This window comes from Danaus plexippus, chromosome 5 (genome assembly GCF_018135715.1).
Source record: "Danaus plexippus chromosome 5, MEX_DaPlex, whole genome shotgun sequence".
Lineage (NCBI taxonomy): Eukaryota > Metazoa > Arthropoda > Insecta > Lepidoptera > Nymphalidae > Danaus > Danaus plexippus.
In genome coordinates, this window is record NC_083539.1 from 7,823,711 (window position 1) to 7,844,741 (window position 21,031).

Genomic DNA, 21,031 nt, shown 5'->3' on the forward strand with positions numbered 1-21,031 from the left:
GCTATGGCGGCCAAAAAGCTGCTGCAGCTGGGCGGTATCTCGGTAGGGTGGAGCCAGGTGCGGCTTTCCTACATGGAGGCACGACCCAAGCACTGCTTCAAGTGCTTGGGAATGGGGCACGTCGCAGCCGCGTGCCCCAGTCCTAAAGACCGCAGCGGTTTGTGCTACCGTTGCGGCGAGGAGGGCCACAAGTCCGCCCAGTGCTCCGCGTCACCGCGCTGCGCTGTGTGCGCGGACGCGAGCAAGCCGGCGGACCATGTGATGGGGGGTCATTCGTGCCGCCCCCCGTCCACCCGTGGGAAACTTCCGGCCCAGCCACAAAGGGCGGGGGTTTCGAGGCAGGCGTCGGGAGCTGAGATGTCCGAATAATGGCCGGACATCTCAGTTTCCTGCAGGCCAACGGGAACCACGCCGCCGGGGCTCAGGACCTCTTCCTGCAGTCCATGGTGGAGTGGGCCGTTGACGTGGCGGTCATAGCGGAGCCGTACTATGTCCCTGCCCAACCTCATTGGGCGGGAGACACGGGCGGCTCCGTGGCGATCGTCACGAGGCCGGGCGCCGTGCCCCCCCTCACAGTCAAGGCGAGGGGCCACGGGTATGTGGCGGCGGTTCGGGGGGAGATTGCCATAGTCGGGGTATATTTCTCTCCGAACCGCGACCTGCCGGCCTTTGAGAGATTTCTCGACTCTCTCGGGCCGGTGGTAGGGCAGTTAGCGCCTCTCCAGGTGGTTGTGATGGGGGACCTCAACGCCAAGTCCACGGCGTGGGGAAACCCCCTCACAACACCCAGAGGAAGGGAGCTAGAGGAATGGGCGCTAACTGCCGGACTGTCCCTACTGAACACGGGGACAGTTCAGACGTGCGTGCGACGGTCGGGAGGTTCAGTGGTGGACGTCTCGTTCGCCACTCCGACCATCGCACGCAGAGTGGAGGGGTGGAGGGTTGAGGCAGGAGTGGAGACGCTTTCGGACCACCGCTACATACGGTTCGAAGTGTCTGCCACTCCTGCCGGTCGCCGGAGTCCAGCGTCGAGTTCCTCGTCGTCCCGGGAGAGAAGTCGGTTTCCGCGTTGGGCCCTATCAAGGCTCAACCGGGAACTGGCTGAGGAAGCGGTCGTTGTCGGCCGCTGGAGTCTCCCGGGGAGTGCGGAGTTGGGGGTGGACGAGGGGGCTAGTCGCTTTGGGGACGTACTCCATAACGTCTGCAGAGCGGCGATGCCCCCCGTTAGACGTCCACCCCCACGGGGTGCGGTATACTGGTGGTCGGACCACATTTCCGACCTCCGGGTCGCCTGCAACGGAGCCAGGAGGGCATACACCCGCAGCAGGCGACGCCGACCCCAGGACGAGGAGCGTGATGGCCGGCTGTACAGGGTCTACGTGGCGAAAAAGTTGATCCTGCAGCAGGCCATCTGCCGAGCCAAGGAGGCAGCCTGGCTGGAGCTGGTGGAGGGGCTCGATCGAGACCCCTGGGGCCGACCGTACAAGCGGGCGCGGAACAAAATCTGCGCCCAGTCGGCCCCCATCACGGAGGGGCTCCAGCCGGCTGTTCTGAGAGGGATCGTCGGGGAACTCTTCCCCGACGCCCCGGCGGGATTCACTCCCCCCAGAATGGCTCGGCAGACGCTGGAAGAGGGCGACCGCGTTCCGCCCACCATCACGGAGTCTGAAATGGAGGCGATTTTGGCTCGCCTCCAGAGTAAGAAGAGCGCACCGGGTCCGGACGGGGTGCACGGGAGGGTTCTGGCTCTCTCCCTGGTGCACCTCGGAGGAGCCCTCAGGGAGCTGTTCGACCTCTGTCTGAGGTCCGAGCAGTTCCCGAGGGCCTGGAAGGAAGGCCGGCTATGCCTACTTCCGAAAGGCAGCCGGCCTCCGGACTCGGCTTCTGCGGTGCGACCGGTGGTTGTGCTGAACGAGGCGGGGAAGGCTTTTGAGAAGATTATAGCCACCCGTCTCGTTCGGCACCTGGAGGAAGGCTCGGGACCGGGACTTTCAGAGTCCCAGTTCGGGTTCCGAGCCCACCGGTCGACCGTTGATGCCCTCAAACGCCTGAGGGCAGTGACGGAAGAGGCGGAACGCAGAGGAGAGGTAGTGTTGGCGGTGTCGCTGGACATCGCCAACGCCTTCAACAGCCTCCCACACAGCGTGATACAGGCGGCACTCGTATACTTCGGAGTGCCCCTGTATCTGAGGAGGCTGTTAGGCAGCTACCTCTCCCAGAGGAGGGTGGCAGTCGAGAACCGGAGGGGGTCCATAGAGTGGTGGACAGTCGACAACGGCGTTCCACAGGGTTCGGTATTGGGACCTGTCCTATGGAACGTCGGGTATGACTGGGTCCTGCGGAGCCGCCTCCTCCCCGGGATGGGTGTCATATGCTACGCTGATGACACCCTCGTGTTATCCCGGGGACGGAGCTACAAGGAGGCGGCGCGGCTGGCCGAGGTCGGAACTGAGCTCGTGGTCAGCCGCATAGAGAGGTTGGGGCTTCGGGTCAGAATCGACAAGACCGAAGCCCTCCTCTTCCGCGGGACTGGGCGGAAAGGACCCCGCCGGGTGCCACCCTCCTCATAGGAGGAGGGAGGGTCAGGGTGAGCCCTACCATGAAATATCTGGGGCTCACCCTTGACGGAGGGTGGACCTTCGTGCCCCATTTCAGAGAGTTGGGACCGAAGGTCAGGAGGACGGCAGGTGCGCTGGGGAAATTCCTCCCGAACCTCGGAGGTCCCAGCGCAGCTTGCAGGCGGCTATACTCTGGGGTCTGTCGGAGTATAGCCACGTACGGTGCTCCCGTTTGGGCTGATCGCCCGATGAGCCGCGGGGTCAAGGCCCTTCTGCGCTCGGCGCAAAGGGCGCCCGCGGTGAGGGTGGTTAGGGGGTACCGTACGGTCTCCGATCTTGTGGCGTCGGTTCTCGCCGAGGTTTTCTCCTACGTCTCGGGTAGGAGGGCTCTCGGAGAGAACCCTTCGACAGAGGAGATCCGGGCGGTTCGCCGGCAGGGGGAGTCGCGCCTTATGCGGGAGTGGGGGGAGGACCTGGCGGGCCAGCCGTACGGTAAACGTACAACGGCTGCGCTCCGGCCGGTCCTAGAGCGTTGGATGAGGCGGAAACGCAAGCCCCTCACTTTCCGTCTGACGCAGGTTTTCACCGGGCACGGCTGCTTCGGTGACTACTTGTGTCGGGTGGCCAGGAGAGAGCCGGAAGGAGGCTGCCATGAGTGCGGCGCTGCGGTGGACTCAGCCCAGCACACCCTCGAGGTGTGCCCGAGATGGGCTGCGCAGCGCCAAGACCTTGTGGCGGCACTCGGCGGAGTGGGCTTGTCGCTTTCGAGTGTCGCGGAGAAGATGCTCGAGAGTGACAGGTCCTGGATGGCGGTGTCCTCCTTCTGTGAGACGGTCATGTCCACGAAGGAGGCATCTGAGCGGGAACGGGAGGTTGCGGCTGATGCACCCTCCCTCCGCAGACGACGGGGGGGGGCGCGCCGGAGGCGATATTCGCAACGCCTCCAATAGCGCCCCTCCACTACGGGCTGGGGTCGGGCTGGTAACCCGGCTCCTGTGAAAGCCCGGCGTCGTCGGGGCGGTCCTAATTGCCGGGATCGCCTCCTTTCTCCGAGGGAGTAAGTCCGGTCTTTGCCAGGACCGGCCAGTCGCTGGTGTGCCCTGTCGCTGACAGATCCGGGGTGCACCAACATAGCGGCCGATGGCTTTCGCAGTGGTTTTAGTGAGTAGGGACCTGCCCAGGTCGAGTCTCACACATCCTCTCCGGCCCCACCAAGGCCGGTGAGACGGCTCGTAAAAAGAGTTTCCCTGCGTCATCAAAAAAAAAAAAAAAAAAAAAAAAAAAAGGACTGCTGTTGGCGATACAAAACCCTTTCCGATCTCAGTAGGGGTTCACCAAGGCTCGGCTCTTAGCCCCTTCTTGTTCAATGTAGTGCTGGACACTGTCTCGGCTAACATCCAGGACCAGCCTCCATGGCTGATGATGTATGCCGATGACATAGCGCTCATTGATGAGAGCAGGTTGACGCTAGAGCGAAGAGTGAACCTCTGGAAGGGTACGCTTGAGAACGGTGGTCTTAAACTAAATGTGACGAAGACCGAGTACATGGCTTGCGGAAGCCCGGACTCTTGCACTATCCATATAGGTCCTGAACCAGCCGTTAAGTCGGAAAAGTTCAGGTACCTTGGATCTATTCTGCATGAGTCCGGAGGCATCGATCACGATGTCCAAGCCCGGATCAGCGCTGCTTGGGCGAAATGGCGTGAGGTCACAGGTGTGGTCTGCGATCGCAGAATACCTACCAAGCTCAAGGGAATAATATACAAGAGCATAATCCGACCGGTTCTCTTATATGGAAGCGAATGTTGGCCAACACTGTCCAGGCACACTCAGGAGCTTCACGTCACGGAGATGAAGATGCTGAGGTGGATGTGTGGCGTAACGCGGGCTGACCGTATACGTAACACATTTATCCGAGGTAGTCTTGGAGTCAGTGACGTAGCGGATAAGCTTCAAGAGAGTCGCCTGAGATGGTATGGCCACGTTGCACGCCGGCCTGAGAATTACGTCGGAAAAATTTGCCTTGACATGTCGGTCCCTGGAGCAAGACCCCCAGGACGCCCAAGAAAGCGATGGCTGGACACCGTGAAGCAGGATATGAGAGCCAATGGACTTACCACCGCGGATGCTAAAGACCGTGCAAAGTGGAGGAGTTTGAGCAGGAAGGCAGACCCTGGCTAATGCTGGGATAATTGCCAGGAAGAAGAAGAAGAATTATAATACTGAACCATTGGAATTTTGTAATGGCAACATTTAAGTATCAACTGTATTTGAAAACTATGAATACTGGCTTCCAGTGTTATACTGGACATTAAAAATCAAGTCTGAAACTACTTCGAACGCTACGTTGGTGACCATGCTTAAATTTATTGCAATGATCTCAGCCAAATGAAGTTTGGTTGGAATGAATGCCTTATGTGTTGATATACCAAAGGAGATTAAACGATTTTTCTCAATATTTATTTAAAAGATTCTTTACTTATAATTAATGTACCCAAGACGACTAACAACTATCGAGGCTGATTATAGCACGTTCAAAATATGTAAATAAATATTACCTGTCATTTTCTCGTTACTTACCCCTAGTTTTACATTTGACGTCACTTAATGAATGAAAATTGAAACCAAATAATCGTGTTTTAACTAACATTATCATTCAATTATAATAGCATCATTCATAAAGAAAATTCAACTAACATACTAATTATAATTACGGACAAACATCTTAGCCTACATCATAGTAATAAAAGTGCAGGGTTACGCAATCCAAACGCATTATTCAGTAAATGGCCGATTACACTCTTCAAATCAATCAAAAGCAATTTTCCGATGTGATGCATAAACGGTTGGAGCTGAATTTCGAAATTGATTAAAAAATATATATTCTTCAATCAAATTTTAATTAATTTAATCACTTATTGATCACTCGATCTACTTCTACACGAGCAAACCGACAAAGCAATTTTAGCAGTATTAATCTACTGTGCGAAAGGTAATTATTATCATTTTTAAATAAAACAAACACCATTTGATAAATTGATGATTTTTAATACTTATACGTATTATAATATTACAGAATGTCAAAATTTACGCCAGCCCCGCTGATAATGTTGTTGTTTATAACCAAATGTATAACCGCCAATTCTCAATTACCTCCCGAATGCAATAAGCAAGAGGACAAAGGAACCACCTGTCACCCCTATGTTTATGTTTACCCGTCTTATTACTATTACCCTTATTATTATTACCCCTATTATTATCCTTATGTAGTTTATGGTTAATTATAATTAAATTATAAATTGATACATTAAGTAATATACGAATTATTTTTCTATTTAATTATTTGTTTATTTATGATATCCGTCATTCACACTGAATTTGTGAAAATTTCTTGTAATTTGTTTTCACAGAAGATTGTTTGAATCGTGATCAGTTTAGTCAGATTTTATGTAGATGGGGTGCTCAAACATAGACAGAGTAAATTACATCCAGTAGGGTCAGATACATCTAGACGGTGTTAGACAGGACAAGACAGGGTAAATTACATCTAGGCAAGGTAATTAGACATATAAAGCGTTAATTACATCCAGATAGGGTAATTTCAACCTAAATGAGGCCCTATGCTTTAGTAAAGGTTCCTGGTTAGTTTCTGTTATTGCAAAAAGGCGACAGTAGGGACTCAATGCATTAACAGAAATTTGATATGTCCTCAACATATAATATGTCCTAAAATGCAAGATATAAACATAACCATACTACCCTCCAGTCCAGAGTTTGCAGAGAAAAATTGTTGATATTTAAAAATATATATTACAAACTGTTTTATAAAAAATAAAATCAACTTTCAAAATACTAATCGACTTGGTCCAACAAGTATGAGAAATTTATGACACATTCAGTAACAATGTAAATATTTACTCGGTTAGTGGTTTTAGGAAGAATTAAAATAAAACTACAACAGATAGTTACAATACAGATATATTAAAAAATATATTTGACTTTGTCAATTATTTGTCATATATTACAAGAATTTAACTCCGCCAATTATATTGACGGGTCGGCCTTTGTATTTCCTTGATATCTCATTCTCCAACTGAAAAATTAATCATCATATAAGCATATCATCTGACAAACTGCTAGCAATATTTAAGATAAATACATATATTAATGTAAATTTATTGTCTTGTGTTCATTAAATTAAATAAACTATATTTAATATCACATAAAATAATTTGTGAAAACAGTTCTTATTCTGTCACATGGTAATAATTAAATAAATGTACTGTAAAAATAACTATATCAATTTGTCAAAATTATTATATTGTATAAATGTACAAGTCAAGAAATGTTTATAGTGTAATCTTTTACCTCGTGCTGCAGTTCCTTGGTACGTTCCACTATCCTGGTGAGAGCTGGTCGCAGGGACTGCGCCCTCGCCGCCGCCGCTCCCTTCCTCTCCTCCTCCCTCTCCGCCAGCCTAGATAACTTGGAACACAGAGACAGCTTCTGCTGCAACTGACTGGTCAGCACATCCACATACCTGGAACCATTTGATTTACCCATCATCTCATGTGGAAAGTTGTTTTTTTATTGGATGCTACCGATGGAAGAAATCCTGTCTAACTACCATAAGGTTTTGTTTATACTAAAGTGTTCTGTGGTACTTTTGCATATCTAAGCATCTCATTATGTTTTTGTTTTAATTATTATTACTAAACATATTTTAGACACTCAACTAATCTCTGGAAATTTATTGGACCCATTGTCACAAGGATACAACCAAAAGCAATACATTTCAAGCTAGCTTAACCAAGAAAAGGCTAACTATTAATAAAAGTTTCTTTATCTAAGCTTAGGTTATACCTCGGTGAATGCTTCACGTTGTGCAGATGACTGATCTCTGGTGCAAGTAGAGTAGTTGTGACACTGTGCACAGATGCCAACATAGCGGATAAAGCAGCCTCACTCTCTGTGGGAAGTTGGTCTATGAGCGAGAAACTAAGACTCTCGTTAGCAGCATTTGTCTCATACAAGCGCATCTTCAAAAAGGATTCCAACTGTGAATGAAAAAGTATCTATTACATTGTTTCTGTTACCTGTATAACTGTTAAATTATTTAATATTCATATATTACACATCACATCGATAGCTCATTGTAGGTAATTCTTGTATATATGTATTTACTTATAACAATATAACATCGGCGTGTTTTATTTAAAAAAAAATCCTTTTATTTCAACCACAATTGATTAGCAACAAATTTTACTTCCCGCCAAACTAGATGTTTAATTAAATATGTCAACGTCAAACTGTCAAGCTGTCAAAATGTCTGTACCTCAACGAGTTGGTCGATCACCTGCCTCCTTGTGGTGGTGTGATCAAGTAAAGTTAGTGCGTCCGTACCCCTCGCTGTTCCACCGCAAACGCCCTGCTCCTCCAGCACTATACCAGTCTCTTCAAGAGATATGGCTGCTATATCCGCTGATACATCCTTAGAAAAAAATATATCTCGTTTGTAATTTCGTCCAAACGCAATAGTAAAACTAAAAGTAGCTAAAATTACTCTTTATTCCATACGTTATCTGCCAATGAAAGTTATCAAAATTAGTTCAGCTGTTTCAGATATTAGGAATTCAGACATTCAGAACAAACAGACAGATAAAATTTGCTAAAAAGTTTTTGCAAATATACCATCTACATTGAATACAAAGAAGTTACTTTAAACTTAACAAAAAACATAAAGGTATAATGTACCTAAATAAAAAGGAACAATAGAATTTTTTTTGTAGAATTTGGTAGCAACATTTACAACAAATATTTGTCGAGCAATAAGGAAAAATTTATGTCTTTAGTAACAATAAATGCTGCAAAAAAATGGGGCGTCTTAAAGAGCTTCAGTCAAATATATCAAAAAATTTACATAACTTTATTTATATTTAGCTGCACTTACCACATCGCCTGTTTCCACCTCAATATTGCCCCAATCTATTTCCTTGCTCGCATCGCCATCACCAAAATCTATTTCAACACCAGGATCAGCTCCAAAATCTATTGCACTATCCCCAAAATCAATCTAAAATACAAAATAAAAAAATTCTCTGTGACTTCTGCTATGGAAAGTAAAATCTGATAAGTCTTATGAAAAACTAATTTTATATATATTTGTAATCTTTGTCAGATGATTAAACAAGTAGAAGTATGACATGGTTTCAGCAACCATAAGCACAGGGAGACGGAGACGAAAGAGAAAGTATGTGTTTATTTACTCAATATAAAAAAAAACACTTAACATTTAGTCCAGTCTAAACTCAGCTTTACGGAGAATACATAAATTTTAACTTATAGTAACTTTCAAGACGCTGACATGATGTTCATAATATTTTTTCAATTCTTCTAAATGAATACTCCGTAAAGTATTTAAGTGACAATTAAATCTCAACTATAACAATGCAAGTAATTTCAAACTCGGCAAAGACAAACAATAAAATTTATTCTCTGAATGTCACTCCTACCTGATCACCATCACCAGCGCCTTGCTCGTCCTCATATTCAATGTGTATGGGATCGGGTTCAATACTCAATGGGGGTTCTCCGTACGTCCACTCATAGACCGTGGTATTACCGTGTTCTACCACATACTGCAACAATTGGAGCACCGGCTCGGACTGCTCACCGACAATATATTTCGTGAAAGCAGAATACAAATCTATCGCTGACTGTATCGGTTTCAATGATTTTCCAATCTGAAAGCATTTAATTGATAATCATCTCAACTAACATATTTACACTAGTTTTTATGTTAGACGACATTCACACCTCGTCTGCCCGTGATCACTGTTGCTGCAAAGTAACCGAAACGTCGGGATTATGTAGTTTTTTAAATAATAAAATCTGCGTAGTAAATCCGAATAATACTAGTTTCATTTAAATGAATACTCGCGAACATCTTAGATCTCATTACACTAGTTTTTGCCTGCATCTTCATATACAATACAACTCATATGATGAGATCCCACGGGAACTAGATGGAATTCACTAGAATTACTAATAAAATATATTGTCTTGTTTTCTCTTAGCTACTAACAAATTAGTTTTTAAATGAAAGCTCACCAAACGTACATACATGCTCATAAACTTTTACATTTATAACTTTATTAAGTAGGAAAAGACTGCTTCAGTTATGTCACTTTTGTAATAAAACACGGTACAATCTAGACTAATTCAGATTAGACTAGTCTATACTATAGTCTAGACTGTCTTACTCAATTTCAACATTCCACAATATAATAGTTATATCAAAGCATAACAAGCTTAGATGATTTCAATAATAGTCAACAGACCTTATCATAAATTTCTGGCAGCTCATGAAGCCTCTCCACGAGCTCCCTTTTTATCTTTTCGCCTTTGATACCGAGCTGTCTACAGAGTACCAGGAACTCTGATTTAGATGATGCCTCGTTCTTTATATACTCAGCTCGTTTCTTTTCACACTCCTATAAAATAATTTTTGTTGAATATTATATACATAAAAATTCATAGAACAGAAAAAATTATAGCAAATATAGGAAAAACATACCATCTCTAACTGTTCCTCCTTAGCGATTTGTTTCTTAAGGCTTGGAATCTCGTAATTTATATTTCTCACAAATAATTGAGCCGCTTCCCCCAAATAGATGTTATCTTTTTCGTAATTTTTTACAACATCCTGCCAGTCTTTCATTCTTTGTGATCCGTACCTGCCAAATAAGTTTTTAGTGTCGGCCTCCGTTTCTTTTAGTATTTCAATAATTTTCAGGCAGTGAAAGTAGTTTATGTAGCTTCCAGATAATAACGCAGCGATGCCATCGTGAGCAGGCATATCCTGTATGGCATTATTAATTTTTTCTCTCACATGTATAATGTTCTTCTGCCAATCTTTATTCACATGTCGTCGACTCACAAGCCAATCCTGAAGCTTCCCTATATTAATATCTATGGGAATGTTACTTTCCTGGAAATAAATTATTATTTTAAAAAAGAAGTGGGTCTTATTTTATTTGCTCTAACTTTACTTACATCCATTTTAATAAAGCCCTTGTTATGTGATGAGTATGACTCGGTATATTTTTTTTTACTTTCAAAGATGGTGTGTTAAGAAAATGTTAAGTTAATAATTTATTTTATTTTTCTAACATATTTTATATTTCCATTGAGTAGTGACGTGTCGACAATAACAAAATCCAGTCTGTCATTAATCTGTCAATGTACAAGTCAAATGTCAATGTTTATGAAATGTGTTTGTTGAATCAAATACCAAATAATGAAAAACCAAGCATATAATTAAGAAAAATATAATAGATACATTTTTTGTTTAAACAAGTATAGAATTTTAAAATTATCAAGAAATGAAAAAAGCAAAAAAATATTTATAAAATTGTTAAAAAAATAGGATTTAAATTGGTTCCTAAATACATTATAATTAACAACTTAGCTCATGTAACATACATAATTTCTTATCTCTTCGTATTATTGGCGCCTGTGGATTGATAAGAATTTGATAATAAATTGTAATATTAATCATTCTGGTCATTTCAAAACAAACCATTTGGTAAAAGATAATTGTGTGTTGTTAATACGTTTGGTATGGAAACTCAAAATTATTTTATTAAAGAGTAAGTTAACAAAAATAATATTCAGTTTTACTTTTTTTTAATATAAACTCATTAAATAACTAAATTATAATTAATAGAATAAAAAAGTAAAAGTTTGTACACGTATTTAAATAAAATTTTATGTTATTTTAAGCCTTCAACAGTAAGTCTTTATATGTAAAATGCCTAAAGTAGTTAGTTGAAAACAAAAAAAATAGGAACTATAAAAAATTTCACGTGTTTAAGCAATACATGTCACATTTACACCTTTCAAATGTTAGTTATTTATTCTATTTCTTTATTCCTTAGCAGTTAGTAGGTACCTACCTGTTGTCATTTGTCAGACGTCTCTAGTAAATTAAGAAATTTATATTTGATTACCTACGTATTTATTGTGACAATTCTCTTTAGACTCACATTTTATAGACAGTTACCTACCGCTTATCGGTCATAGTACAGTTCATTCATATAAGAAATATTTTGTCTACATAGTGCCGACGAAGGTCTTATCACAGTTGATGTTTCGAAAGACGTCGTAGAGGATTCTATGACAACAATGAACCAAAGTGAAATTCCACCAGATTTAATACAGTATGTAGACTATTATAAATATAAATAAATAGTCCTTAATATCTTAGAATATACGTCAGTAGCTCATATTTTAATATAAAAACATCTTAATTATAAGGAGGCAGTGACATTTATTCAAATTGAAATCCGTCCAGTTAGCTTTAAATACTGGTATATTAACATAAACCTGATTTTTAAAAAATCAACAGATCAGTAAATGATGGCACTGAAGATGATGCAACGAAATTAACTCTTGCTTATGAAAATTTATATGAACTACCAAGAACTATAGTGGAGAGATTTTCGGATCACATTATTTATTTGGATATCAGTCATAACAAAATTACGTAAGTCAAAAAAAAAATTATAAAAATTGAATACAGTCAAAATAAACTTAATTTTTTATTGCTTATTTTGCATACTAGCCAACAATTTTATAATTTGTTAAAATTGTTTTAGATAACATATTTAGTGTTTCAGAAACCTTCTTTAATGACACAAAGATATATTTTTAAATTATTACAATATATTAGCTCACTTCACATAGTTTAACATTTGCTAAATTCACTAAATTTGACATAAAAATTTAATTGCTTAAGCAATTGGGATGAAAGATTCCGGAAGTAACAGACTGTACTTCGGCTTGTGTCAGTGAACGTTTAATAATATATTTCCTTATTTTAATTTAAATAATAGCCCAAACGTGCTCTTATGTTGAGATCATAATTGTTGAAATTATTTATTTATATAAATACTGGTAGTCTTGTATCTAAATAAAAAGATATTTAAATTCTTTTGTCTTTGTTTTATGTATGTAAATGTATTTCCAGAAATTTAGATGCACTTGTTCATTTCAAGCACCTGACGTCTCTCATAGCTGACGATAACCCCATCACCGAAAATTGTCTTCTGCCTCCCATGCCAAAGCTGCAATTGCTATGGTAAGCTTATACACATTTAAAATTTCCTGTAAACTATGAAATTCTTAATATTTTCACCATAAAAAAATTATTGCTTAATAATGTTTCTTATGATTTCCTAAGACTTCATTTATTTAATATTTTTATTATTATATTCTATTTAAGACATTATTCAACAATTTTTATTATATACTTATACCACATAGCTTGTGATTGTATGCTTCAGAATTTATAAATTCAAGTAGGTGGTGAAAAATATGCTAAGAAAATATAGTGACCAACGATCAGCGCCATCTATTGTCTGTTTCAAGTCACTATACAAACAAGTTTTATGCTGTTTCCATGCAGAACAACACTGAATTTCTTATAAAATATAGGCTTTATGTTATTCTACACAAATATTACTATGATGAATATTTATTGAAAAGCTTTTGTAATAGTCATGATGGTATAATTTTAATACCAACTAAAAAAAAAAAATTTTTTTTTAATAATTTAGGTCCTTGTAACACTTAGAATTCTATTTTATACTGAGCTATGTTTAATGATGAAAATTTTTCTATTATAGGTTGAACAGATGTAAGATATCGTCTTTATATCCGTGGGTGGGTAAACTTAAGGAGTCTTGTCCAAATTTGCAGTATCTGTCCCTTATGGGTAACCCGGCAGCGCCTAGTTATTTTAATGGTGGAACGTTCTATGAGTACTTACAGTACAGGTAAATGTATTTTTTTAATTTACACAATTTAGCTTGGCTTTATCTGCATTGTATAAATATAACCTCACCCTTATTGGTCAAAGTTAGAATAAATAAAATAACTATTGATTGTTATTTTTTACAGTATTACAAATAGATAAAATTTTATAGATAAAATATAGTCTGTTACTCCTTAAAATATTAGCAATCTGCCAGTTATAGTCCTGTCAAAGCCAGTCTTGTATTTTCTTAAATAAGGCAGAATATATAGACAGATAGACAAAAAAAAAAAAAAAAATGTTTTGGGATACACACCATGTATACATATATATTTATTTGAAAGTGATTTATTTAATAGCACAAACGCCATTCGCTCCCTTTTTAATTTTTATTATTGAACAACATCACTAATATAATTAATATATACACCCATAGGCTTTTCGTCGTATCCCAGTTTCCCTCCCTTACCCACCTGGATGACAGGAAAGTGACAGATGACCAGCGTTCAGAGGCCCACAGATTATATAAGAGGCCATTACTGGAAAGGATCATCAAACCTGGTTCGGGCGGTCTATCCCAACTGATGAGCAGTTCCATAACTTGGAATTCAGTTCATAATAAGCTATCATCATTGTGGGGTAAAGACAGAAATCAAGGAAGGAATTTACTTATATAAGTGAAAATAATATATGGTTCTGTTTAAGCCGTAATATGCCAACGAATTTGAGAAGATTACGGTCATTGAATAATTGATTATCCTAGCATAGTAATGTTCAATCAATAATAAACTAGCTATTGGCTATTCCCATATGGATATATCGTAAATTTATTGAAATTTTATTTGGTATCCGTAGTTATATTTAAATAAAATCTTTTTGCGAGCATCTGATGACTATTGCAACGTCTTTCATATAACCTGTTATATAATTTTGGACTATTCCAAGTAAGTAATTTAATAATGACTTAACATATTTTCTAACTTTGCTAAAAAATTTCGTCTTGTTGGAATGAAAACTTTAAGGGTTAGAATGGATTTTTAAGGACTTGTTAGTGTTCCTTTAAGACGAACATTATTAACATTACTTACAAGTCACAATCAATTGCCCGCATGTGTTCGAGCACTGTCTCTGTTTCGCTCTGGCTCTGTCTCTGCTTCTCTCTCGCTCTAGCTCTTTTTATCCCCCCCCCCCCCAGGAGCGTAAAACGTTTAACGCAACCTTGTTGGAAGTAGCATAAGAAGTTTCACTTCAAGAAAATTGTTGATATATTAACGACACTATTTGTTATAAGTCTATGCTAAAGATGATTGAAATGTTGCCATATAAAAGCCCTTTTAATTAAACGTATCCGCTAATGCAAAATATCTATATATATAGTTTTAAGACATTCGAATTTATTTTTAATATTACAAACGCATTTCGGTTGTGTGATTCGCCAAATAATTGTGCCTTTTTGTATGTATTTAAAAAAAAATATATTTTCCATTAAGGATCTGTCTTTACAGCTGTTTATCGTTTGAACTTAAAAAATGTATGTCAGTCGACTTTTTGTCTTCTACGCTTAATTTATTTAGTATCATTTAAGGTCAATTAAGGTCAATCTGTTTGTACATTTTTTTATTAATAAATTACTTTATCACGTGGTTTTGTTTCATTTAGTCGTATAATTCAAATTTCGGTCGTTTCCAAGCCGTTAGGTCTACGTGAGGTATGGAAGCGGTGTCCTCGCAACATATTTTCGGATTATAAGAGCTTTCTATTTCGAAGGCTTTCTTTTGAACGAACTCTACATCCGTGTTGTCGCATATAAGACGTGCTACTGACGCCTTCTTGATTTCCTTGAGTTGATCTGGAAGTTTTGAAAATGAATTACATACTAAAAAAAAATGAGATTTCAGCGGAAATTAATTATAAATTCTTAAAAAATGTACATATTATACGACATTAATAATATACGTATAAAAAAAATTGTCTGCAAGTGATCAGGATTGCTGCAAAGTGACCGAAACGTCGGCAGTGTGTAGTTAAAAAAAAATTATAAACGCGTAGTTAATCCGAAAAAATATTGGTTTTATTCCATGAATAATGCGAAAATGTTAGATCTCATTAAATTGAACGATGTTTTCTTACCCGGTGTAAAAGAATGAGGCATTTCGCTGTTGTCATAGAAGAATCTATCTCCGACTCTGCTCCTATAGAACTGTTCAGCCACGATGCACTGGAAGGTATGCCCGAGGATCGAGCCTGGTACATCACGCTCCATGGCGCCGCCCACGAACAAATCTATGTCATCCACTGACTCGTACAGCTGTGACAGAGCGTTGATTCTCTGAAAAAGCATAATTTGTAATACGTAACCGTGTGATGTTATCTCATGAACTATAAACGGTACTCACATCCTGGGATATTTCCCCGGACAAATCTTGGAATGTCCTCGCCCTTAATAGACCGCAAATTTCCCTAAAACGTAAACGATATTAGTCGTCGTGTAATGGAAAAAAACGGTACACTGAAGTTCACTCGCGATTTCAGCAGAACATTTCAAGTTTAAATCCAACCATCACGTTGGTGAATGAAAATAATTTTTTTTTTTGTTTATTCCACAATATCACGTACTGGTTGAATAATGAAAAGTTTTTAGTAGCAAACAGAATCTAGAAATTAAATCAAATTTGTTAAGTCGCTTCCGTTTCATAAACATTCAATAAAAAACATTATTTTCCAAATAAATTGCAATTATTTAATTAACTATTTTTACGTTATTTATGTTTTTTATTTTTATTCGTACGTCTTTCTATTACAATGAAATCGAGCTCACATTGTAAAAGGTTATTAAATAATTCATTTATAAATAATGTTAGACACGAAACCTTTCAGCATTCCATAGAGTCACCGTGCGGGTGCCGGGTCCGTCGTTGCAGGGAGAGGAGCTTCAACAGTGCCTGGGACTTGCGACCCAGGTGTAGGTTTAAAGGCCCCTATCTAACACGCGTTAAACGCTCCCCCCACCGTCCAAGCTCCTCTCTCTATATAAATTTATTTGAATGGAAAGTTTGTAGATGTATCTCACCTATAGTCGTTATAAGAAGCGAGCCCGTGATCCCTTCCTCTTTGAATGTCCATGGCTATAAGGTCCAGACCCCACTTGTTATGGGATTTGAATAGTAGGTTGGTGACCTCAGCTGTACAGTGAGGGTCGGCTTCCCCTGATCTCTGAGTTATGATACCACGGACGATGTCGTCAAAGGACTCTCTATGAGATTCTAGAAGACTCGGATTAAAATAGTAATCGCTTAATCTGGAAATTACGAAGTGACTTTGTTATAAGAAAGTTAATTCTTACTTATTGTTAGCATCTAAAGAAGTTGAGCTTACTATTAACAACTATTAATATTACTTCTATTTTAGTTTAATACATAGAAATTTTTTTTAGTAAAGAGCAAAGGCGTCCACCATGTAACTTCCCAGGAAGGACGTGGGTGGATCATGTCAGATGATGAAGTAAAAAACTTAAGAAAATACCATACTTGTATAAATAGGCTGCTTGGCATTTTTTTGGACAGGACATGATCGTATCCGGGATGATGGTGTGGAGGAACCTGAAGGCTGCGGCACCGAAACTGTTGATGACGTCAGCGCTCACCTCCTCGCTGTAGTCGCGGCTGTACAGGGAGCTGGGAGATATGCGGTAATAGCGGAGATAGCTCTCACCTTGGAAGTTATAATAAACGACGAATTAAATTTAAGGTTCCAAGATCTGTCTTACCCTTAAATGAATCATAAACTAATCAGAACAGCTAAAGTTGCGAGCAAAACCTGGCACATTATCATATATTCAGAACATAGTGAAGAAGTGATTTATATAGATACTAACTAACTAAAATTCAAATTTCATAACGGTAGTGTACAGCAACTAACTTAGGTTAAGTAAGTAATGTCATACCAAAGTTGAGAGGCAGCCATTCTTGATACGTGATATGTTGTATCTCCGCCACAACGATCCTCCTCGCCTCTTGATAGATCTTCTCATCTGTCCACAAAGGGTTGAGGGACGCTAGTATGTCGGCTACCCTGTTATGTTCTCGAAGAAGTATTGTGTGCAGGACTGCCAGTGTTGGAGTTTGATTGATCCTGGTATCGCCTGAACAGAGTCGAAATTGATAATAAAATCTCTGTTTAATTGATAACTTATTACAATTTTGTATCTTAAACAAATATAATGAATTTAACATCAACTCGAAAGAAGAATCTTGCTAACTCTTTGAATTGCAGAATTCTTAGTCATTATAATAGCTTTTTGATATCCGCTATTTAATTACTTTATGACATTGAAAATAAATTTAATACTAATTATTTAAACATACACAGATATACACCCTAGCTATACAAACATTCAGTTTATAGCCCAATAGTTATCAGTTAAATCTCTTTAAGGACCAAATATTTACAAGCCTCTTATGGACTCGTCTAGATAACGAAATAGATACGTCTGTCAACTATTCCTTTAAGGGGAGCAACTTGTGCGGATATTAAGTCACAAAGCTAACAGAAAACATAAAAAGATAAGCGTGTAGTTCTCGTATTTTTCTGTTGAATATGGAAAAGTAAAATACCAGCCATGTAACACGGTTCCGAGGTATTCCTCAGATCGCAAACTTCAAACTTGTCATCAACTGAGGGCAGGAAACCCCTTTTGCAGTTTGTTTTCGTTTCTTCCTTCAACCTCCCCCCACACTTGCTTCGTAGCTTGGAAGCCAGCTTGGACTCCGAGCCGTATATTGGTGACCCATCTAAATAACTAGTCACCGTGTTCATCTAAAATCGTTATTAGTAGACTTTATCTACATGAACTTGCATTTATACAATTGATTATGCAAATGTTATTATTTCTATTTAATCCGCAAGATCTGCATAATTGATTTTTGTATGCACCTACATAGTTTAAAAATAAATTCTCTTTAAATTAACGGACAAAAAAAAATACCAAATGAAAATCATAACAAATGCTAAATGTAGTAGTTATTGATCTATGCTACTGTTTAAACTTTGCAAATAAAAATATTTAAAATTAAAATTTCATAAGTGAAACTCAATGGAGCCCTTTTAATTTAATTTTGAAGGTTATATTACCTGAAGTATAAATATAACTGCCAAATATCATAAGATCTTTGTGTTTCCGTGGTATAAATGAAACACATGAAAAACATACTTGCTCAGCCGGTCCCAAGCTGCAGTCGTCTCTGTGGGTTGTAACACTCCTCACGAAGTTCAAACATTTAATGCCGTGGTGTTTGTAAAATGGATCGTCTTCGGACACACAAATCGGTATGCACTTGTCGTTTAGAAGCTCTTTTGGTAAAATGTCCTTACCAACGCCTAAACAGCACTGAATTCCGCCTTCATCTAAATTTATTTAAAGTAAAACCTTTTTTGTTGCTCGATTTTATTCTGTAATGACTTTTTTTATCATTGAGTACTTAAGAACAGTTAAACAATGCCGTGTTGACAGTTAAAACAATTTAAGAAATATCTACTCGACCGACTAACTAATTAGAAAATAAATGTATGGAAAATATTTAAGACGATGTTAAATTTATAATTTAATATCTCACCAGTCACTTCCATGACCTGAAATAACATATCATGGGTCACAAACTGACCCCACTGCATATTGAGAGCGCTCAGCACTCGGCTGGAGATGCCGCGATCGCTGAACAGGCGTGTGGATAAGCTGCGGGGATTCGGGAGAGGATTCCCGTTTGTTGACACTGGCATTGTATATATACCTTAAGAGAGGTACAGATTTTGTTCATATATTATTTCATAGAGAACCCCTAGGTCCCACGTCGGGCGCCAATATTTAAGGCTATGATGCCATAACAGTGTTTTTTTTTTTAATAATGATCATAACAATACTTTAACTAAAGCAAGCATTCACTCTGTCACAGATAATATTTGGAACGTTATTTAAAATTAAATTATTAAAACAACCGCTGTTTATTAAATACTAATGTACATATAAGGAACCTTTTTTTGCAGTATTTAACCGGCTGTCTGTTCGTTCCGGCTAATCTCTGTAACTTCGGTTACTTTATTTTTTTTACCAATCTTACCATCAGCATATCTTGTAGAAGCAATTCTGGCGAAAGGTGCGCCCTTTCTGCCCCACGTTGGATGCTGCTTGTTGTTGCATGTGCCGTCAATTGTTCTATATTTATCACACCCTGTACATTTTATATTCGCCGGCTTGCAATATAACTCATGCGGTCGTATACAATTACTGTCGAGGAAAGCGGTAAATGTGTTTGGAGTAACATTGGACCTGTTTGGCGTGAGATTAATAAGGACAGTTAAAAGGAATTTCGATTAAAATGATCTGTGTATTGTATAAGCAGTGGTACTTACTCTAAACACACCTTCATCTGCATAATCTTAGTAGCAGTGAGTAGTTCATTCGACAATTCGGAAGCCTTTATAGCTTCTTTGGGAAGTTTTGCTGAGAAGAAATGTAATAGTGCGGGGGAACAGGCTTCCAAGCTGACTCCACTCCGTACTAACTTATTGCCCCTCTTCTTCGCCTCTTTGGAGAGCTCTCTACCACTTTTAAGGCTTTCAGAGATTACATCAGACGTTATAGGACAATCCTCTGCATCTTCTGCTAATACACCAATATCACCTCAGAATTATTACTTAACAAACATAGGTTTACTTAACTGGTGTTTTGATTACAGAATAAGCATTACAATAATTCTAATGCAGTAAGACTTCATTCATTCCTTTAAACGTCTCTTTCAAATCAATTAAAATTAATTTAGAAAATGCAACAACAAGACTTACCTGAAGATAAAAATAAATTTTTCAATTTTGATGTTGCACATGACAAAATAGGTCCCACGTCCGATAAAATATCGTCAAATAAACAATCCCAATCGGTGTTGAGGCACGCACTAACAGAAGCAAATAATAAGTATAGCAACACCGACACCATTAAACAATTTGTACTTCTATATAATTTGCTTTCGGACATTGTGTATATAATTACGTAGAAATATAAAAACAATAATCACATTATAATTTACAAATAACTATTAACCAAATAAACTGAGTTTAAGAATGACTAATATAATGAAAAGGTTATTGATTAATGAAAACAACTACTTAGAAATCAAACATGGCGTCATCTTATCATGTCACGTCTGTTACGTAACAAAACATCAAATCTTGGATATGACATGTTTGATATTTAATTTCGTAATAAATTAATTCTAAGAAAGGTTATCGTTAAACTTGAGAAATTTTGTGAAAATATATAGCGATTTGCAAGTCTTATTACAATTTGGCTCTAACACGAGTGTGACTCACAATTTGCAAAATTTTCTGACACAGTAATTATTAGAAAAATAGTAATATTTCTTATGATAGTATTGTGTCATTCAATCACCTTGACTGTCGTCAACTAATCACAAGTTTTTGCTTTTATCTGTACATAAAAAATTTGAAATTAGACAAATTATGTATTAGGTATTTTATGGCTCTTAGAATAAAATGAACTTGTTCTTAATGTAATCAATATACATCATTTGTAGGCTCGTTATGTTATATTTTCTATAATAAACAGGTGAAGCTATACACAACCTGGTTTACTGTTGGTCTCTAC

At 39.2% G+C, this 21,031-nt stretch overlaps 3 protein-coding genes and 1 long non-coding RNA gene across 5 annotated transcripts; 2 read left to right on the forward strand and 2 right to left on the reverse strand.

The window, feature by feature from the left end:
* Positions 1-5,124: 5,124 nt before the first annotated feature.
* LOC133320716 (uncharacterized) lies at positions 5,125-5,740 on the forward strand. Its single transcript, XR_009753910.1, has 2 exons — positions 5,125-5,550; positions 5,635-5,740. It is a non-coding gene; the product is annotated as an uncharacterized LOC133320716 (long non-coding RNA).
* Positions 5,741-6,520: 780 nt separating this feature from the next.
* Positions 6,521-10,788, reverse strand: LOC116769066 (CDK5 regulatory subunit-associated protein 3). The gene is made up of 9 exons (XM_032660043.2): positions 10,614-10,788; positions 10,135-10,548; positions 9,899-10,051; positions 9,071-9,301; positions 8,509-8,631; positions 7,894-8,049; positions 7,422-7,615; positions 6,927-7,098; positions 6,521-6,651 (listed from the first exon to the last, which is right to left on the reverse strand). Exons 1-9 carry the CDS (start codon positions 10,617-10,619, stop codon positions 6,580-6,582), a joined length of 1,521 nt encoding a protein of 506 aa, XP_032515934.2. The 5' UTR covers positions 10,620-10,788; the 3' UTR covers positions 6,521-6,579.
* A 281-nt stretch (positions 10,789-11,069) lies between these two features.
* LOC116769070 (leucine-rich melanocyte differentiation-associated protein-like) lies at positions 11,070-15,015 on the forward strand. Of its 2 annotated transcripts, XM_032660050.2 has the most exons (6): positions 11,070-11,209; positions 11,681-11,779; positions 11,968-12,105; positions 12,589-12,699; positions 13,247-13,396; positions 13,811-15,015. In XM_032660050.2, exons 1-6 carry the CDS (start codon positions 11,181-11,183, stop codon positions 14,049-14,051), a joined length of 768 nt encoding a protein of 255 aa, XP_032515941.1. In that variant the 5' UTR covers positions 11,070-11,180; the 3' UTR covers positions 14,052-15,015. The 2 variants fall into 2 exon arrangements, with proteins under 2 accessions (XP_032515941.1, XP_061385157.1); XM_061529173.1 differs by lacking the exon at positions 11,681-11,779 and having other exon boundaries at positions 11,080-11,209.
* On the reverse strand, positions 14,977-20,799 carry LOC116769069 (peroxidase-like). The gene is made up of 12 exons (XM_032660048.2): positions 20,212-20,799; positions 19,780-20,029; positions 19,488-19,696; positions 18,987-19,160; positions 18,584-18,777; positions 17,988-18,189; positions 17,318-17,515; positions 16,902-17,085; positions 16,445-16,672; positions 15,771-15,834; positions 15,505-15,703; positions 14,977-15,223 (listed from the first exon to the last, which is right to left on the reverse strand). Exons 1-12 carry the CDS (start codon positions 20,399-20,401, stop codon positions 15,030-15,032), a joined length of 2,286 nt encoding a protein of 761 aa, XP_032515939.2. The 5' UTR covers positions 20,402-20,799; the 3' UTR covers positions 14,977-15,029.
* Between the last annotated feature and the right edge of the window lie 232 nt (positions 20,800-21,031).